Source organism: Crinia signifera, chromosome 5 (genome assembly GCF_055691185.1).
Source record: "Crinia signifera chromosome 5, ASM5569118v1, whole genome shotgun sequence".
Taxonomy (NCBI): domain Eukaryota; kingdom Metazoa; phylum Chordata; class Amphibia; order Anura; family Myobatrachidae; genus Crinia; species Crinia signifera.
The window spans coordinates 230,462,574-230,482,549 of NC_139221.1; the positions used below are offsets into that span (position 1 = coordinate 230,462,574).

At 43.7% G+C, this 19,976-nt stretch overlaps 1 protein-coding gene across 2 annotated transcripts in view; it reads right to left on the bottom strand.

Moving 5' to 3' along the window:
• Positions 1-19,976, bottom strand: part of TOPAZ1 (testis and ovary specific TOPAZ 1) — a 106,311-nt gene that overhangs the window by 23,211 nt on the left and 63,124 nt on the right. For both annotated transcript variants that reach the window (XM_083188630.1, XM_083188631.1), the window contains exons 7-8: positions 11,785-11,936; positions 1,478-1,570 (exon numbers count right to left, since the gene is read on the bottom strand). In XM_083188630.1, coding sequence (XP_083044756.1) covers positions 1,478-1,570; positions 11,785-11,936 — 245 coding nt within the window. The remainder of the gene's footprint in view (positions 1-1,477; positions 1,571-11,784; positions 11,937-19,976) is intronic.

Sequence of the window (19,976 nt, forward strand, 5' to 3'; positions counted from 1 at the left end):
GCGCGATCGCCTGTACTAGGTTCAGCCATAGAGCTCTATGGCTGAACATAGTGATTTTCAGCACTTCCTATTACATCCTGCCTCAGGCAGGATGTAATAGGAATGCTGACATGGCCAGCACAGGGGTCTACATTAGACCCCTGGCTGCCATGGCAACCGATCGGCACCCTCCGATCTCGCCGCGGGGGGCCCCGATCGGCGCCGGAGGGGGGCGCCCCCCCTCCGATCAGCTATTTAAGCACTGCGGGCGCTTTGCCCGCGGTGCTTAAAGGGTTAAACGGCCACGATCGGCGAACTCGCCGCTCGTGGCCGTGAGAGCAGGTACCTGGCTGTAATATACAGCCATTACCTGCTCTCTTTCAAGCCAGCTCACTCCGTGAGCTGGCTTGATTCCCCCGCAACCGACATATGACGTAAATGTACGTCATATGTCGGGAAGGGGTTAAAATATGTAGACAAATTCACATTTCCATTGACACCCTTTCATTAGGGTTTTATTCAATGGGCATGAATTGAAATCTTTCACTGTAAGCCCTTTTCATAAAAATGTCTGGCAACAGTAATGGATATAGGATACTTCACAATCATCTTGCCTACGTACAGATGTAGCCCCCCTCATCACTGAAGCAAAGTGTTTGTGTGCACGCAACATGGTAGTAATTAGACATGCCCAGGTGTGAACAGTCAAAACAGAGATTGCACAAATTACTACTTGTGGATCATGGGACTGAGACGGAGACTAGATATAACTGTATAACTTTTGGCAAGGACATAAATCTACTCTAGACACAAGCAGGGGACTTGGGATTGATTGGGCTATGGGAGGGGGTTAGGCAACAGCGGGGAAGGTTAGTGTTATGCTGCAGGGAGGGGGGGTAAGTATGCTTACCAATCCCCTTTCAGGGTAACCTTTATAGGGATGCACTTGTCTATATTCTGACTGCCCGATTCCCCACTACTGGTCATCCATATGTATTCCGTTCCAAACCACGCCACATTAGAAAACGGTCTAGTAAAACATGACTTAAGAACTATACACTACGCTTCTTCAGTAGTTGGAAGTGTCCCTTAGGTTTCTTTACACTTGTAGCATTGCTAATTCACTGTTTGGCTTGTCTACTAAAAGCAAAGTAGCCAGACACCTTTGCATTTTGGGAGATGGGTCACCAGGCAATGGAACCCCAGTGGACCATACTTAACTTTGGAGAACCCATACTAAGATCTTGTTGGTCTTACTTTAGTACCAATAATACTCAAACCTCACTTGATCTATGTGGCTTTCCCATTCGCAGTGCTACCCGTTGATTTATACTGACAACCCGTGCATATTGCTTGTAATACACAAAATGTTCTGCTTTTAACAAAGCAAAAAAGAACGAAAGGTAAACATTATACAATAATAAAGTAATAAAATATAAAAAATGAACAAGACAATTTAATCAGTTTTCTATAACCATGGAAATTTGAAGTCGAATACCTTGAAGAATATGTCCAGTAAATGGGACATTGCAGTATTCGTTCCAGAGGACGACACTCTTTCAAACACTTTGATTAATAGGTCTACTGAAGGCTGTCAAGAAAAAAAAAAAACATATCTTCAGTTTCAAACAATTCTAAAATGCAAAGACAGAACTTTAAAATGTATGCATGCATGGAAGAGGGTGGGCATTGCCCTACAGGTAGGCTTATCTGCTAGGGATATAATGGGACATTTTCTGTAGGTTTCCTTGCCCTCTCTGCTGATACTACCACAGTAGCAGTCTAAACTGAAATGGTACATCAAGCGTCATACCTCACCTGTCAAGAGCACTCTTGAAAATAATCAAATTCCTGTTCAGCGGGGGCGTGGTCTGACCACGCAAGCGAGCAGTCGCAGCCATTACAGCTCCTCCAGCCTTGTAGCTTTTTTGTGCTACACAGGAGGTTACAGCGACCTGGGACAGGCTGGTCTTGCTGCCCTGTACCCTCCGGAGAGTGAGGGGGACACAGTAGTCCCCGGAGCCCAGCAGACGCGCTACGCACGCATCGCGGCCTACCCCGCACCTGAAGCCGGGGCCTAAATTTGAAGCTGCGGCCGGCGCCGGAGCTCCGGACCCGTTATTTAGAGCTCTACGCCCGGCGGAACCCCCCTGCAGCCTGGAATTGAGCCCAGAGATAGCCAGACACCCGCCCAGACCCCTGGGGACACCACAACTGAGCCCACAAGGTATTTACAGGCCCCCTGGGAGCTCCCCTGCCCCGGAGACCAGCGGCGGCCATATTGACTGTCACAGCCAACTTCCCCACTACAGCAGGGCTGGCCTGTTACAGCCCACCCTGCTCAAAGGGGCCCCAAAACAGACACCTACTGTGTGACACCTTGAGTGAGCTGCACTACTGGGTGGACACAAATACTTTGCTCCCCAGCCTGTCCTGCCTCTGCTCCAATCAATACCTGCCTCATAGCAGGTTACTACTGCTACTCCAATATTACAGTTCCACTTAAGCTAACAGCCCCATCTTGTGGCGTATGAACATACTGCAACTTCACTTACTGTGTGGAATAATCCTGAAAAGATGAACTGACCTGTACAATTTACACCTGGAAATGTAACCCATGAAGTTTACAACCTGTCAATTTCTCTAAAACCCTCTAGCGATTGACCTTTCTCAAATATCTACCTTATACTATTAACGTGTCCCTGGCTTGGAGGATGCCTCCTAAACGTGCCAAAACTCCGCACCCGGTCTCCCAGGTGGCCTTCTTTAAGCCCTCCCCTGTAAGGCCCAAGAAAGTCGGCGAGGATGGACAGCAACCTCCTAAAAGAAATCCGCCTAGTCCCTCGGGGTCAGATGCCTCATCAGCAGAAAAACCTGCTTCAGGAGCGAATGCCCTGGATGATAACCAAGCAATTACTGTGGGCTCTATGAAGTTACTGCTGTCCCAGTTTAAAACAGAGGTAACCGACGAGTTTAAAGCCACGCTTCGGGACTGCCAGAAATCAATTGATGACCTAGGTGAACGCACCGATCATATCGAAACCAAAATGGGAGAAGTCGTCTCCTCCCATAACGATCTAATCTCCTCCCATGACGCCTTAGAAGCTGAGGTTGCTGCCCTGCGAGATAAAGTCTCAGACCTGGAGGACAGATCGAGACGGAACAACATTAAGCTGCGTGGAGTTCCAGAAACAATCTCAAATAGCAGTTTGAACGACTTTGCGGTCAAGATTTTCCAGAAACTTCTACCCGATAAGCCCACCGCAGACCTCCTGATAGACAGGATCCACAGGTTGCCCAAAGCAAGAAGCGCCCCAGAGGACGCCCCGCGGGATGTACTTATGCGCATACACTTTTATCACGTGAAGGAGGCGATACTGAAAGCTGCCAGACCATCCGACGCTGCCTCCAGAACACTAGGGCCTCTTCAAATCTTTGGAGACCTATCTCAAGCTACTCTAGCCAAGAGACGTTCTTTCCAACCCATAACGGCTGCTTTACGCAAAGAAAATATCCTCTATAGATGGGGATTCCCCACAAAACTACTAATCAATCGAGAGGGTACAATTACGGTACTGTCTTCGGTGGATGAAGGGAAACGCTTCCTCTCCACACTGCAATCAGCGAGCTCTCCGCCCGACCCATCACCTGAGCGCGGACTCCAGCGGGACTGGTCTGCGTCAGGGTTGGATCACTAAATGTATCCCTGTGGTAAAGCTGCTACTGCTCTAAGTACCGCATGTTTAAAGTCTCTGTGCTAACTTATAGAAATTAGTTTATATACCAAGCGGTCACTTTGCACTGTTTTATCCTTGGAAGATGCCTTACTGCTGTTTTCTCTTTGTTTTGTTTTTACATCCTTGACAGGTTGATGTTCTTCTAGTTTATTTGTTCTGTGTTCTATACGTTTTCTATATGGCCTAGAAAACTTACTCTCAGACAAGTGAGGCATGGGTTGTGCCCCCCCCCCCCCCCCCCCCCCCCGGATTCCCTTAGGGGGGTTACGGGTGGAGGCAATCCCTCTATGCAAAATAGCTGAGGTTAGTTCAGGCCCCATTTTACGTTTATGTTTATGTTACAGATTGGGTTTAGATCCAGGTGTCCCTGTGTTCTCCACTACCCCCCCACATCCTCTTAGAGTGTCGCCATGGTACGGCGTCCAACTTTACCCCCGGCTGGGGGTCCCCCCCTCCTTTACCTTTCAACTCGCCTTCTCCTTGTATACCCCCCTGTTACCCCCCCAGATCACAGTCAGGATGGTACCTATGTTTGCCCTGGTACAATTTTTTGTCTGTCTCCAATGCTTCAAGATGCTCTCCCAATAGAGGATCATGGTTAACATTATTTCCATCAACGCCAAAGGCCTTAACTCCCCCAATAAGAGGAGGTTAGCTCTTAAATATTTTCACAAACATAAGGTCCAGATTGCAGCTGTCCAGGAAACACATTTTATAGACTCAGCTCCCCCGTTATTTCACGACAGAAATTACCCGCACTGCTACATGGCTAATGGTCCATCTAAGAGAGCGGGAGTTGCTATCTTAATTTCGCAAAACTGTGAATTCTCCCTCTCATCCCAATACTCCGACCCGGACGGGAGATTCCTGATTTTAACAGGCTCTCTCGAAAACCGGGACGTGACTATTGTGTCCTGTTATGCTCCTAACACTAGGCAACTCCCATTTTGTAGAAAGCTCTGCACCAAAGTCCAACAACTATGTAAGGGAGCCTTGCTGCTTCTGGGAGACTTTAACCTGGTCCCGGACCCCGCTATAGATAGAACGTGCGCTCGCCCCGGTTCCTCCAGTCGGCCCTGCAATCCCTCTAAGGGTCTCCGTCAGTTGCTAGCAGAATATGACCTCTTTGACATATGGCGGGTCAAAAACCCCTCAGTAAGGGATTATACTTTCTATTCACACGTGCATGGCACTTACTCGAGAATTGACCTCGCCATATCAGACAAATGGTCCTTAGACTCCTTCAACAAGATCAAAATTCTCCCCAGATCATGGTCAGATCACTCTCCGATATTTATAGAATGGGAAATAATGAGTAGGACAAATGCCCCCGGCCCGTGGCGTATGGGACGTCAGACTCTTGTTCAGCTGGAGGCTCAGCAGGCTATACATTCGGCAATAGACTACTATCTACAGGAGAACTCCCCTGACGCTACTTCTACCTTTAATCATTGGTGCGCTCTTAAGGCGGTAGTTCGAGGCTCAGCAATTCAAATAGCTGCCAAAATGAAAAAGGAATACAAGAAATCCTTAGTACAAGCTGAACTAGAGCTCACCACTCTTGTAGCTGCCCATAAGTCCAACCCAGCTGATAAGTCGCTCTTTAAGCTATTAAATGAAGCAAGGGATAAAGTCAATGGCTTTTACCTAGCAGAAGTCCAACGCAATGTTAGTAGACTAAATCAGAAATTTTATCAACTTGGGAATCGCTCGGGTAGACTATTAGCCAGAAAGTTAAGAGGTAAGAGAGCAAGGGAAAAAATCCACATGATCTATTCCGACCGGGGCGCAAAAGTATATGACCCAATTGAGATAGCCAACGTCTTTTCAGATTATTACTCTAAACTATATAATTTGAAGGATGACCCTGCCACTCACCAACCACACTATGAGAAGATCCAAAGTTTTTTAAATAAGATCAACCTCCCTACGTTGTCCCCGGAGGCATGTGCTTCTCTTAACGCACCCTGGACACTGGAAGAAGTCCAAACTGGTATTGACTCTCTTCCATCAGACAAGGCCCCGGGGCCCGATGGGTTCCCTTCTAACTTTTACAAAACATTCAAATCCCAACTGTCACCTGTATTACTTAAGGTATTTAATGAGGCCTCATTGGCAAAACATTTCCCCTCTGAGATGCTGGAATCCCGCATCATCACCATCCCCAAACCAGGGAAACCCCAAACAGCAGTCCAAAACTACAGACCCATTGCGCTCCTTAACTCGGATCTGAAACTATACGCTAAATTAGTTGCTAATCGTATAAGTCCACTACTCCCCTCCCTCATTAAAAATGACCAGGTGGGTTTTGTTTTGAACAGACAGGCCCCGGATAACACGCGCAGGGTGCTAGGCGTTATCGAATTCTGCTCATCTAAGACAATCCCCCTTTTAGTCCTGTCACTGGACGCCGAAAAGGCCTTCGATAGGCTCCACTGGGGCTTCATGCGTGCGACCTTAGAAAAATTTGGTCTTAGCGGCCGGATATTAGATTCAATCCTGGCTCTATACTCTTGTCCCTCTGCAAGGGTTTTCACAAATGGTTGCACTTCCTCAGGCTTCAAAATCTCCAACGGTACCCGTCAGGGGTGCCCACTCTCTCCCTTGATCTTTGCTCTGGCGGTTGAGCCTCTCGCTGAACACATTAGATGTAATAACTCTATTAAGGGTCCGGTAATAGGTGGTTCGTCCCATAAAATTAGCCTATTTGCGGACGATGTCCTATTATGTCTCTTAGATCCTGAAAATTCTCTCCCCGCTTTACACAAGGTGCTACAAGACTACTCTGAAGTATCATTCTATAAATTAAACACTGGTAAGACTGAGGCCCTTCCTTTGGGGTTCCCCCAAGATACCATCACTAGATTAAAAGAAAAGTACAATTACGCATGGCAAACCCGCTCACTGAGATACTTAGGAATTAACCTGGCGTTGGAAAATCATATTTTGGAGGGCAATTATGGCCCCCTGCTGAGGGCCTTTGCAGAGCTGACTGGAGACTGGATGATGCATGATGTGTCATGGCTGGGGAGAGTGGCTGCGGCTAAAATGGTCCTCTTACCGAAATTGATGTACCTTTTCCGCTCTATCCCTAGATCCCCCCCAAAAAACTTAATGAACAAATTTAACCAACTTCTGACTAAATATATTTGGAGAGGGGCCAAACCTAGAATTGCTAAGAAGATTCTAATAAGCTCTAAATCCGAGGGCGGTGTTGCCTACCCCGATATTGAAACCTACTACGCCTCTTGTATTCTAAACCAGGCTAGGGATTGGCTTGATCTTAAAGACCCGAAACCGTGGGTGTTGTTGGAGAGTACCTACTCCCACCCTACTCCCATCGCAGACCTGGTATGGCTCCCACAAAATGAAACTAGAAAAGTCTCAGCCCTCTGTAAATCTATTAAAGCCACCCTAGATGTCTGGTATAAAATGACAGCTTCTCTAGAAAAGACAGCTCTACCGGCTCCCTTCTTATCATTAAAAGCTTTGAAATCTTTAATCCCCAATGTGCCATTAGATAGATGGATTAATCAGGGAATAGCATCAGTGGAAGACCTGTATGTCGGGGATAATTTTGCACCCTTCAATTATATACAAAACAACTTCAATATCCCCAAACAGGACTTTTTCATCTACTTACAGATAAGAAGTTGGTTACAATCACATCTAACCACACCCAACACAAAACCAGCTTTCCCCGCCTATCTTAAAACCAGGATGAGCACTTATTCTCACAAAGGCGGCATATCGTGGTGGTACTCCCACTTACTCTCTATAAATGTAAGACATAAGCTGAAATCACAATCCCTATGGGAAAGAGATCTGAATAGATCTCTCAGTGAGGAAGATTGGGAGAACATCTTTAGAACCTGTTTCAAGATATCACGTTGTATAAATCATTCTGAAATGTTTTTCAAGCTTATTCATAGGGCCTACTTCACCCCAGCCAGGTTGCATAAGATTTGGCCATCATCCCCTAACTCCTGTTGGAGGAAATGTGGCAATATTGGGGATATCTTCCACATATTTTGGGAGTGCCCACGCTTGCGGCCTCTCTGGGGGGAAGTATTTCAGCTAATGAGCCTAATAATAAACCAACCCATCCTTCCTGACCCAGCTCTTGCCCTGCTCCATATCTTCCCATCTCACTTCTTGGCGGCTGATAGGTATATTCTAGGCCATGTCCTTATAGCCACCAAGTCGACTATTGCTAAACTGTGGAAATCTGATACCATACCATCCCTAGAGGCTATTCGTAACAAGGTACACAGTCACTTTATCTACGAGACCACCGATGCCAAGTACTCTTCTTCCCCAAACTCAATAGTAATGAAATGGCATGGCTGGTCACTCTATAACGAAAAAATGGGGCGCTCGAGTACACACAACAGCCCTCCTGACTTATCTGTACTTAATTCTCAATAGATAAAGGCTATTCGTTACCATGAGATGTATTGTTCTTTACAGATGCAGATTGTACTTTTAGTACATTATTATGATCTAATGTGATTTGTGAGACAAGTATGACTTACCATCCACTGTCTTCTTTTGTCCCCTTCCCTCCCTCCCTTCCTTCTGTATCCCCCCCTCCCCAGATACTCTCTGGAAAAATTCACAATAAAAATTTAATGTTCAAAAAAATTCCTGTTCAGCAAACAAATGCTTTACAGCTTGTGGGAGAGACTAATCATACTGTATGGATAGCCCATTTTTTTCCCAAAGCAGGAGAAACACTTATTGTGGTATTGGCAGGGGCATCTTTAAGAACTGTGCTGCGTTTTCCATATATTCAATGTTTTTACTTTTCTTCAGTTTTTTTTCCTGAAACAATCTAACATTCAGAGACATGGATCCGTGAATCTGTATTTCTGTGAAAAACAGGCTCTACCTCAAACCTCTACCATCCCTTTCCCTGCAGATCTGGCTTCTAAGAGCCAGATCTGCAAATCGAATCCCAAACATTTCCCTGGCGAAAAAGGAAAGGATTGAATACTCAAATCCTGTTATTTCTGAAAATTGGCTTTAACAGGAAACACTGATTATCCTAGAAAGGAGGAAGACACTGATTTTATTTTAGTGAAGAGAGAATCTGTTTTCTCACATAAACCACTATAGGGGACATATGTAACAGCACTTAATATATGCAAGAAAAGGATTGCTTAGCATTTAAAATGTCTGAGATATAGTAGTACACAAACGGTTTCATGTTTTGAAACCTTGTTTCCTGCTCACATAAAATCTATTTGTAAGTATTTCATGTGTTTGATGTGTATATTACAACATAAATGCAAGATATTTCATTCAAATATAAAAATATAAAAAAATAAAGGAAAAATAACTCATCAAAATGCTCATGGTCCTGAGCACTTTGGATAAGGAATACTCAATCAATCAAAATTTATTTGTCACATGCAAGTGATACATAGTACAATATGTAGTGAAATGCTGATACAACTGTCCTACATTACGTTAGAGTAAGTAAGTAGATCGGCTGAGGATACTCAAGGTATCCCTTTATATCCATTTTAAGTTTTTACTTAAAAAAAAAAACTCCACACCAAATAATGCATTGTAAAGCAATACAAAAATGTTTAAAATAAATTAACATAACCTGTACCTAAAAGTAAACCAAGCAACCCTTCTTGAAAACAAGCTATAGAAACATTCCATTTATCATTGAGACTAGACAGAAAAACAAACAGTTTAACATCTGTAGACAAATTCACATTTAGCTTTTTTTATGGTGATCAAACCCTTTCCATTAGGGCTTTTTCCAAAGGGCATAAAAGCATACATTTATATGGTGAAGCGTAATGCCTACTGCCAGAGCCACGCTCCACCATATAAATGTATGTAACTAACCCCTACAAATATTAGATTTTTCCTAAGGATTCCACACAGGGGATTGCTTATGTATTTTTGTTGCCTATGGTCACACTGGTCACCATGATGATATTGTGCATCAAATGAAAAATAATGTGTGACAAATTGATGATCAGCAGATTGAGCAGCAGATTCATTACACAACATTTATAAATTAATTATTTTTGAATATGTGCCATTTATTTTAAGAAGTCTACATTAAAAGCTATGTCTTTTTTAAATTTTACTTCATATTTCATCTTTCTAAGGGGGGTATTCAATCGGTGTCGTGCTCCCGCAGCCATCTCCCGACAGGGGAGATGGCTGTGGGGCCCTATTCAATGCTGTCTTCCCCAACAGAATTGAACAGGAGTTCTCGGCAGAACGAGCCCAACATCACAAGCGGTCAGGCTCGTTCTGACGAGAAAAGCCGGAAATAGGCCGGAGCTCGCCTATTTCCGTCCTCAGCTCGCGGCCACGCCCCCTTCTCGCCGCTCGGTGGCCGGAACATTGAATCCCGACTGCCGAGCTCCAGGCGAGCAAAACGAGAATGGGACAGGGGCACAGCTGTCGCGCTAGCTTGACAGCCGTGCCCCTGACATTGAATACCCCCCTAAGAGTACGCCCAAAAAGCATTTTCTTTCTTTTTGTTTGCCTCTAAGCAAACAAAAAATACTTTTGGTACTTGTGTATTATCACGGCGCCCACGTTTTCCATCGTAGGGCATTGTACGACCAAAAATCGCGTCGCATCGCATGCGATATGATCCCGATTTTTGATTGTACACCCACCCTGATGGTTAATGACTATGTTAAATGCTGTTAACGCCACCCCACTATCAACGCCAACCCGAGCTGCGACGAGCGCAGCGAGCCCGCGAGGGGCGGTGGTACGCGAAGCGTGCCCCGCGAGGGGACGCAGAATATATGTGAAATCATCCGCGCCCCCTCGTCACGCTTCGGACTCTGTGGCTCGCCACACTATATAAAATAAACTCCACGCCAACGTGGATAGTGGGGTATGAAAAGGTTGGAGGACGCGTACCGCCTGAATCATGTCCCTCACCAGATAATTGAACCTAAGGATGACAAACAATTTACGTAATTTCATATTTTTTAAATTTCTCAATACTTTTGGCTTAGGGGTACCATAAAAACGTTACTGATAAAATAGAGCACCTTGAGTCAAAAAAAGTTTGGGAACCACTAAGCGAAGTACATTTATTTATGTAATATTAGTAAACATTTTTTTGGGGGGGTCTTCATTAATTGAAACTAAACATGAAATTGTATATTGCAGGGAGACAATTCAAAACAATCCTGAGAAGCAAAATATGATGTACTTGCAGTCTCTTCAGACTGCGCGATAGAAAAACTATAAAAGGTAATCTCTACCTAGGGATGATCACACAATGGGCGCCTTAGAATAGTGGCACCGTGGTCACCATTGGGATATTTCTCATAATGCCATGTGGCCTTTATGTTTACCACTGAATGGATTAAATAGTCAATGGGGTTCTAGTGCTCAAGCAGAGTACAGCTAAAGTTTACAAATGCGCAAAAATGATCTGCTACAGATAGTTGCCCATTCCAGGCGTGCGCAACAGGAAAGTTGTAATATAAAAACAGCCATTGGAAAACATATGATGGTGGCGACAACTGAAATCCTGGTATAACATGTAAAGTATCCCAATCAGATGGGGTTTATAAATTGTTACAAACTATTGGGTTTCTCTCAGTCATACCTACAACATACAAGAAGACCCAAGAACATTTATGATCGAGAAGAGCTTTGCAAGGAAGAGTAGAATAAAATGTCCTTAAGCCATAATGGAAAGCCTCTTCGTCAGCTACAAGAAAAATCTGAAACCTGCGATTACTGTCAAGAGGCATAGGTGAGAATAGACAAGGTGCTTAATTAATACAGTAAGTAGTTATCCAGTTTACCATGTGGAGCAGCATTGTACCAACATCTCATTGGGTGTAGTTTTATATTTATATGTCAAGTTTCTTTTGCAACCAATTTTTGTTTTGTTGTTTATTAAGGTGCTTAACCATCTGCAGGCAGATGTCCATGTCATGTCTAAGACATTTTCTGAAATATGTAACAGGAGTGCCCATATAAATAGTTGCAGGCAACTTTATGAGCACCAGCAAGAAAATAAACCTACCAGTAACAATGTAAGATTAATTATCACACTCACCAGTATTTTAGCAGTAGCAGCAATATCCAAAAGTTGAAAAACTTCTTGCCACAAACCCATATTTAGTGCTGGATTAATAAGAGCATAAAAAATACTTTTATCATAATGCTCTCTGGGTAGATGCTGACCATAGTACTGTGTGAAAATCCAAACTAGGAGAACAAAATAGGTTATAAATGTATTTAATACATTTAAAAGAAAAAGTACTATACTGTAAGAAACAAATTGGTACTTGTGACTTATCTGGGCGCCCAATGTTGAAATTGTATGCCAGTACCCTAAGCATGCGATTTCCCTTGAAATTCCCTTGAAGAGAAAATCGCGTTGCATTGTATGCTATTGTATTGCATGCAATGCGATTTGATGCGATTTTAATATGTACAGGCACTCAGATGCCTGTTTCATATGTGAAATGGCCCCCCAGACCCCATTTTTAATTGTATACCCACCCTGATGGCTAAATGACCCCCATTGTTAAAGCCACCCCACTATCAACGCCAACCCGAAGCGTGGCGAGCACAGCGTGGCATACGCGTCCTCCGACCTTTTCATACCCCCACTATCCACGTCAGCGTGGAGTTGACTTTATATAGTGTGCCGAGCGCAGCGAGCCACCGAGCCCGAAGCGTGGCGAGCGCAGCAAGGGGACGTGGATACCTTCACAGCTATACCCGTCCCCTCGCGGGCTTCACAGGTATCCACGTCCCCTCGCTGCGCTCACCACACTATATAAAATCAACTCCACGCCGACGTGGATAGTGGGGGAATGAAAAGGTCAGAGGACGCGTACCGCTGCGCTCGCCACGCTTCGGGTTGGCGTTGATAGTGGGGTGGCGTTAACAATGGGGAGCATTTAGCCATCAGGGTGGGTATACAATTAAAAATGGGGTCTGGGGGGCCATTTCACATATGAAACAGGCATCTGGGTGCCTTCACATATTAAAATCGCGGCAAATCGCATTGCATGCAATCTGATTGTATGCGATGCGATTTGACACGATTTTTAGGTGTGATGAAGAAAATCGGGCGCCCAGATAAGTCAAAAGTACCAACAAATTATACAACAATTTATTCTTCATACTGTAATATCTAATATGTTATGTGGCTAGTTCATGTTTTAAAACCAAAAAAATATAGATCAATTCAATTGCATAAAGTGTAATAAATACAAAATAAATATAAAAAAATTAAATACAGTAGTTCAAAAAAAAAAAAGTGAAATAGTTCAAGCAAAAAAAGGACCAAAAAACGGATTATGTTAACATACACAAGAGGATAGTATAATAAGGAAAGAAAAATCTTGTGTAATGTAATTTTATTCTAATTTCCTGCCAGGACAGGGCAGGTAGGCCAATCCTTCCCCTCACAGCCAATAATTGAGCCTCATATCAATCATAAGGGGTGAACGCACACTTCGATTTTCACAGGTTTTCGATACGATTTTGGTTATAGCAGCGAAATAGAATCGAAGGGCCCTGACAGCGCCGGGAACCACCAGATCTCCAACCCTGGCGGACGCTGGAAGAGATGCTCCATGTTAGTTGAACGCTCGAGCGTCTTCCAGACACTGTTGTTCCGGCTGTAAACCCTGCTTGTCTCCACTTCAGTGAGACAGACAGGGTTAAAGGGTGTGGCCCCGCCTCCCGACCTGTTCATACCCACACGGTCCACATCGGCATCAAGTTGAATTTATGTGTGGCGAGGAGACTCAAAAAATGAGCCACGGTTTGGGCTCGGTGGCTCGACACACTTTATAAAATCAACTACACCGACGTGGATAGTGGGGGTATGAACAGGTCAGGAGGAAGAGTACTGCTTCAGGCTGACATAAAGCTATGTACACACAATATGAGTTCCGCTATACACTATGCTGGAGGAACTGCCACCGCTGTGCTGAAGGGACACTGCGCTGAATAGGTCAGTACGTAAACTGCTTAACGGGCGCCGTGATAACACAAGTAATGCAGAAACATTGAGGTGTGTAGTGTGATTAGCTTTCTCCATGTAAAGGGCACACATCCGCAGCTGTAAATTATCGCCAACTTGTTGAGGTGTTCAGTGATAATACCATGGCAAAGGCAGGAGGAACGTTCAAGATGAGCAGTCCACAAAACACATTCACCACAGCTAAAACTTGGTGCCTCATTAAAGGTCTCATTCAGGAAGACAGGTGCATTTGAGTTAGCATAGTCAAAAAAGAATAGATAATTTGCAACAGACAACGAATTTAGCAGTCATGTCTATGCGATGAAATCATGCTACAGGTCTGTACAGCTGCTTGGCCTGCGCAGCGTGACCTTTGGCCTCGTCACGCTACGCAGAGCCACACTGTCGGGAAAGGGAGAAGGCGGGCAGCATCTGAGCACATGCACAGACACTGCCCGGCATTAGACTGCGCATGTGCAGTCTAATACCGAAATCCCGGGATTGGAAACTCCAATCCCAGTATTGAAATCCCGGCATTTTAGGGGCCAATTCCCAGGATCCTGCCGATCCCGGGATTGGCCACCCTAGTGAGGACCACTACTGTATGTGGAAAAATCAGTGATTGTGCTAAGCGAACAAATGGGTCTCCACTGTTTCTGGGTCCAATCTACTCCACTGTTTCTAATGTCACTAAAATGTCTCTTGGGTGGGGTGGGAAGGCAGAAGAAAGTGAGTGGCGTGAAAGACAAAGAGGGTGGACCGAGAAAGAGAGGGGTGGTCAGTGGGCGGGCCACTCAGACCGGCTACGGGGGCCACATACGGCCCCCGGGCCTGAGGTTCCCCACCCCTGATTTATCATGTATTGCAGTATTAATGACCATTAATTAGTGTTCATTTTAGCACCCTGCACCTTTCCAAATATTTGCAGTTCTTCTTTACTGCCTGGGGTGTCACTCTCCGCACTAGTGCTTCTCAGCATTCTCTGGTCCGTCTCTCAGTGCTGATACAGACCAGAGCATGCTGAGAAGCAGAGTAGAGTGTGACATCCCAGACTGGACAGAGGAACTACAAATATTTTGAAAGTTGCAGGGTAATAGATTTAACACTAATTAATTGCTTTTTCAATTTTAAGATAATATTTTATGGTTTCTGTTGACAAATTCGACTTATAGTGGGTGTGAATAAGTGTCAAAAGCAAATAACCATATGGTCAGACTCCCAGGATTAACCATGTTGCAATATTATTACAAGGTTTGCATCCAGGCCCTGGGAAAATTATGGCATTTTTTCCATTATGTACAGAAGGAATCGGTACATCTGTCAGAATGAACTAAAGGTGGCCATACATCAGAAAGATATTGTACCCAATCATACAATCTCAACTGATTGTAAGATGGATTGTATGCAGATTGTGTGCACATCTTATGTACATAATCATACAATCAATCAGCAGATGGATTGTATGACTGATTGTAAGATGGATTGTATGCAGATTGTGTGCACATCTTGTGTACACAATCATGCAGTAGATGGATTGTATGATTGATTGTATGATAGATTGTGTGTCCAAAAACCACCAAGGACTGCCAGGGATTTCAAGGGAAATTGTACACAATCATGAGCGCAATCGATCTTAAGATCAATCTTTCTGATGTATGGCCAGCTTTAGGTCTACAGTCATTAGGTCGACCCCATTAGGTCGACTGGCTGGAAGGTCAACCTGATTTAAGGTCGACATGGGCCAAGGTCGACATGACTTAAGGTCGAATTTGCATAAAGGTCGACATGAGGAAGGTCGACTGGTCATAAGGTCGACATATGTTTTTCACTGTTTTTTTATCCGAATGTCGACACAGTCGACATGGACACAGTTGGCAATGAGAATCGGACCCTCGCTTCGCTCGCGATGCATCGGGCACGGTGGCTCGCTTCGCTCGCCACAGCTTTAATAACCTCCTCCACGCCCTAGTGGATGGTAGGGCATGAAATACCGCCTGTCGGCACATGTCGGCTCAAAAAACAGTGAAAAATCTCATGTCGACCTTATGACCAGTCGACCTTCCTCATGTCGACCTTTATGCAAATTCGACCTTAAGTCATGTCGACCTTGGCCCATGTCGACCTTAAGTCAGGTCGACCTTCCTGCCAGTCGACCTAGTGGGGTCGACCTAATGACTGTAGACCTAAGTTCATTCTAATAGATGACCGCATCCCGTACAGAAGACCACTTGCTGGGCAGTTCTAACTCTTAAATTAACCCCACCTGCAGTGCCACTTGTGTTTAGATGAATGTTTTTTGTATTTTCTTTCTTTTTTTATAAACTAATTATATACCTCTTTGGCACTGAAAAACCATGTTGCACATGGAATTTCTGCTCGGGTAGTCCTTGACCAGGACTTTAAATTCAGACACCAATATATTTTTGGATGATGGGAGGCTAAACCATAGTACAGGTTTAGGAAAACCATGCAAGCACAGGGAGAATATACAAACTACACACAATAGCAACAAAAGTCCAACAGAGTGCAGTGGATCATGTAATGGTATCCAAACAGCGACTGTGCCATTTGAAAATCAATAGCTGTCTTCTGCCTGCCTTGACTGCGTATTGGTAGCCCTTCTAATTATGCTGTATATGTTGCACCTTTAGTTGTTGTCAGCAATACTTTAGGATTTGGTCAATTATGACCATGATTATCATTAATTGCCCACAAATCATAAAGTATTCCTGACAATGACATAACAAGGTGCAACATAACATTCTAAAGAGATTAACTAATAGCCTTGCGGCTAGGAGTTTTACGGGCGCCTAATAGGGTGGTTGGTCAAGCTGCTGCTGCTACTAGGGGGTGTCACGCCCCTATAGAAAGTACAAGGAAACAAAAATATAGGTGGAGCGCTAAAAATAAAGTTGATTCGGTACTTATGTAATATCTGGACTCCCGTTTTTCTTATGAGACCGCGTCCGCTCACCACGCTTCGGGCACGGTATATAAAATCAACTCCATGCGTAGTTGGATAGTAGGGGTATGAAAAAATGGGGTGCATTGAACATGGGAGTCCAGATAATACATAAGTACCGTTGATTCAATTAATAATAATATTTATTAAATACTGTGCCTTTAAGCACTGGGTATATGAATAAAAAACAAACATATATCAATCAGTATTCACAATTGTGTACAATACAATATAAAATTAAAAATAAAATGCAATGTAAAAAGAATAGAAATGGGTCTGATACTTATTGGTCTGGAGTCCCGCTTTGGATTCCTTTTGGTAAGGAGGTGGTTAAAAGTTTTGGTTTCTTAGGGTTAGTCCATTAGAAAGCTGGATGGTATTTGGGTCCATATACCTTGCTGGATTGTTGTCATGCTGGAGGAAGATTGTTATCCCCTGTTGGAATATGGGGAATCCTCACGATTATGCAGATTGTAATCCCTATTGTGCAGGTGGTGGTGTCCCAAAGTGGTTGCTGCAGCTGGTAACCCAAATGGAAGCAATTTGCAGTATGCTTTTCCAGAAGAGAGAAATCCATGTATTTATACCCAAAGACAGGAAGTAAATTTAAGCAATTAATGTATCAATTAACCAATCAAGCATAATAAAAATTCATCTATACATATAAATATTCACATATAAACTGTTGTGCATAACGGAGGCAGACCTATTGTGAGAAGATAGAAAGAATTGCATTTACCCTTTTTAACCTGTAAAAGGAGATTGCGATCATCGTGTCTAATTTCCGGGTTCCAGAACCAAAAGCCGGGCTGGGACATCCGGTATTTGGAACGCAAGTGAAGCGCTTCGCGTGCATCACTTCCACCCCAACTTAGTTGTTCAGCAGCGTAAGCGGCTCCCTGGCCTGTGTATATGTGTATATGTGTATATATATATATATGTGTATATGTGTATATATATATATATATATATATATATATATATATATATATATATATATATATATATATAGAACTTCCTATTTGCGTGTCACGAGCATACAAGCTTGCTGACGATTGTGCAGTTTATATCAAACACACGACTACATGGCCAATAGCATGGAGGATGGACTTTGCACATAACTTATTTCTCTGTGTAGAGATCTCAGGAGCCATAATATAATTTGATATAATTGCGCACCTATACACGAAAAAAACATAAGAATAATAAGAATTCAAATATTTTTTATATATGTATAGTGCCTCAAGAGATAGGATATAGTATAATTGGCGGGCAAAGTATTATTTGACAAATATTTTCACTTGTATATAGTTATCAGTTCCCCGTTTTCCCGAGGGATAGATCAGTTGATGCTTCTCATTTAAATATTAATTTAGTGAAACAGCAAATGTAAATAATACATAATAAAAAAGAATAAATAATGATAAATAGTCATACCCCCACTATCCACGTCGGCGTGGAGTTTATTTTAGATAGTGCGGCGAGCCCTGCGAGAGGACGTGGAATACCAGCCCGAAGTGTGGCGAGCGCATTGAGCCCCTGGAGGGGACGCGGAATACATGTAAAGTAATTTACGTGCGCTCGCCACGCTTCCGGCTTGGTGGCTCGCTGCGCTCGCCACACTATCTAAAGTCAACTCCACGCCGACTTAGATAGTAGGGGTATGAAAAGGTCGGAGGACGCGTACCGCCGCCGCTCGCTAGGCTTCAGGTTGGCATTGATAGTGGGGGTGGCGTTGACAATGGGGGTGCATTTAACATTGTAAGCACCCATTAGGGTGCTTGTACAATTGAAAATCACATTGGGTATTTGTGTAGTATCACGGCTCCCATCGCATGCCATATGTAGTGGCATGCGATGCTACCGTGTTTTTATGCATTTTTGATAAAAATCGCATGCGATGCGATGTCATTTTTCACTGAAATTATGGACATGAGTTGAAATCATGTAAATGCACCCCAAATGTCATTTTTCACACTGTATCACCCCCACTATCAACGCCAACCCGAAGCATGGCGAGCGCAGCGAGCCCGCGAGGGGCGGCGGTACGCGTCCTACGACCTTTTCATACCCCCACTATCCACGTCGGCGTGGAGTTGAGAATAGAAAGTGTGGCGAGCGCAGCAAACCCCGCGGATACCTTCACAGGTATCCGTGTCTGCTCGCCACACTTTCTATTCTCAACTCCACGCTGACGTGGATAGTGGGGGGTAATGAAAAGGTCGTAGGACTCGTACCGCCGCCACTCACCACACTTCGGGTTGGCGTTGATAGTGGGGGTGGTACAGTGTGAAAAATTACATTTGGGGTGCATTTTACATGATTTCAACTCATGTCCGTAATCTTAGTGAAAATGACATTGCATCGCATGCGATGCGATTTTTCCCTGTACGATGCTCATCGTGGGAGCCGTCATACTACACAAGTACCTCGCATTACATGCCGCTATATTGCATGCGATGCGATTGCATAAAATGCACTTCGACCAAAATCGGGGGCGCCGTGCTAGGAAACAAGTACCCACACATTTAATTTGACTTGGTCGTTCAATCCGTCTGGGTGTATAGTATTCATTTTATGCATCCAATATACCTCTTGCTTGCATAGGGTCTTAAAACGATCTCCTCTCATGGTTCGTTCAATATGTTCTAGACCTATGACCCTTTAAACATTTTGGGTCACGATTATGGCGTGTCAAATAATGTCGCGAAACACTATGAGTGGAGATCATTTTAATTATATTTCTCCTGTGTTCCCTAAAATGTTCCTTCAGAGAACGTGTTGTGCAGCCTATATATTTAAGACCGCAAGAACACGCAAGTTGATATATTACATATACTCTTTCGCAATTAATAAAGGATTTCATTTTATAAGGTATATTTTCATTCAAAATATCAACCTCCTGGGTTTTATCTTGGATGTATCCACACGTTATACATCTGGTTTTATAACATTTGTAACACCCATGTATAGGTTTTAACCAGGTCTTCTTTTCTTCGTTTGTATTTTTGAATAGACTGGGAGCTAGAATGTTTTTAACAATTTTGTTCCTTCTAAATTTAAAGCAAGGCCTGGTAGGCAACAGATCTCTCAGTAGGGGGGGGTCACATTTAAGCAAGTTGAAGTTTTTATTTATAATCCCCTTTATTTGGCGGTATTTGCCATTAAATGTTGAGATAAATGAGATTTCTGGATCTTTCCATTTATGTTTTTTTTTTTTTTCTTACGGTGTTAATTTAGTAATATGGTGCAGTCACTTGTAGCTGCTTCTGTACGCGCTTTGTTTATAATCTGTTGGGGGTAC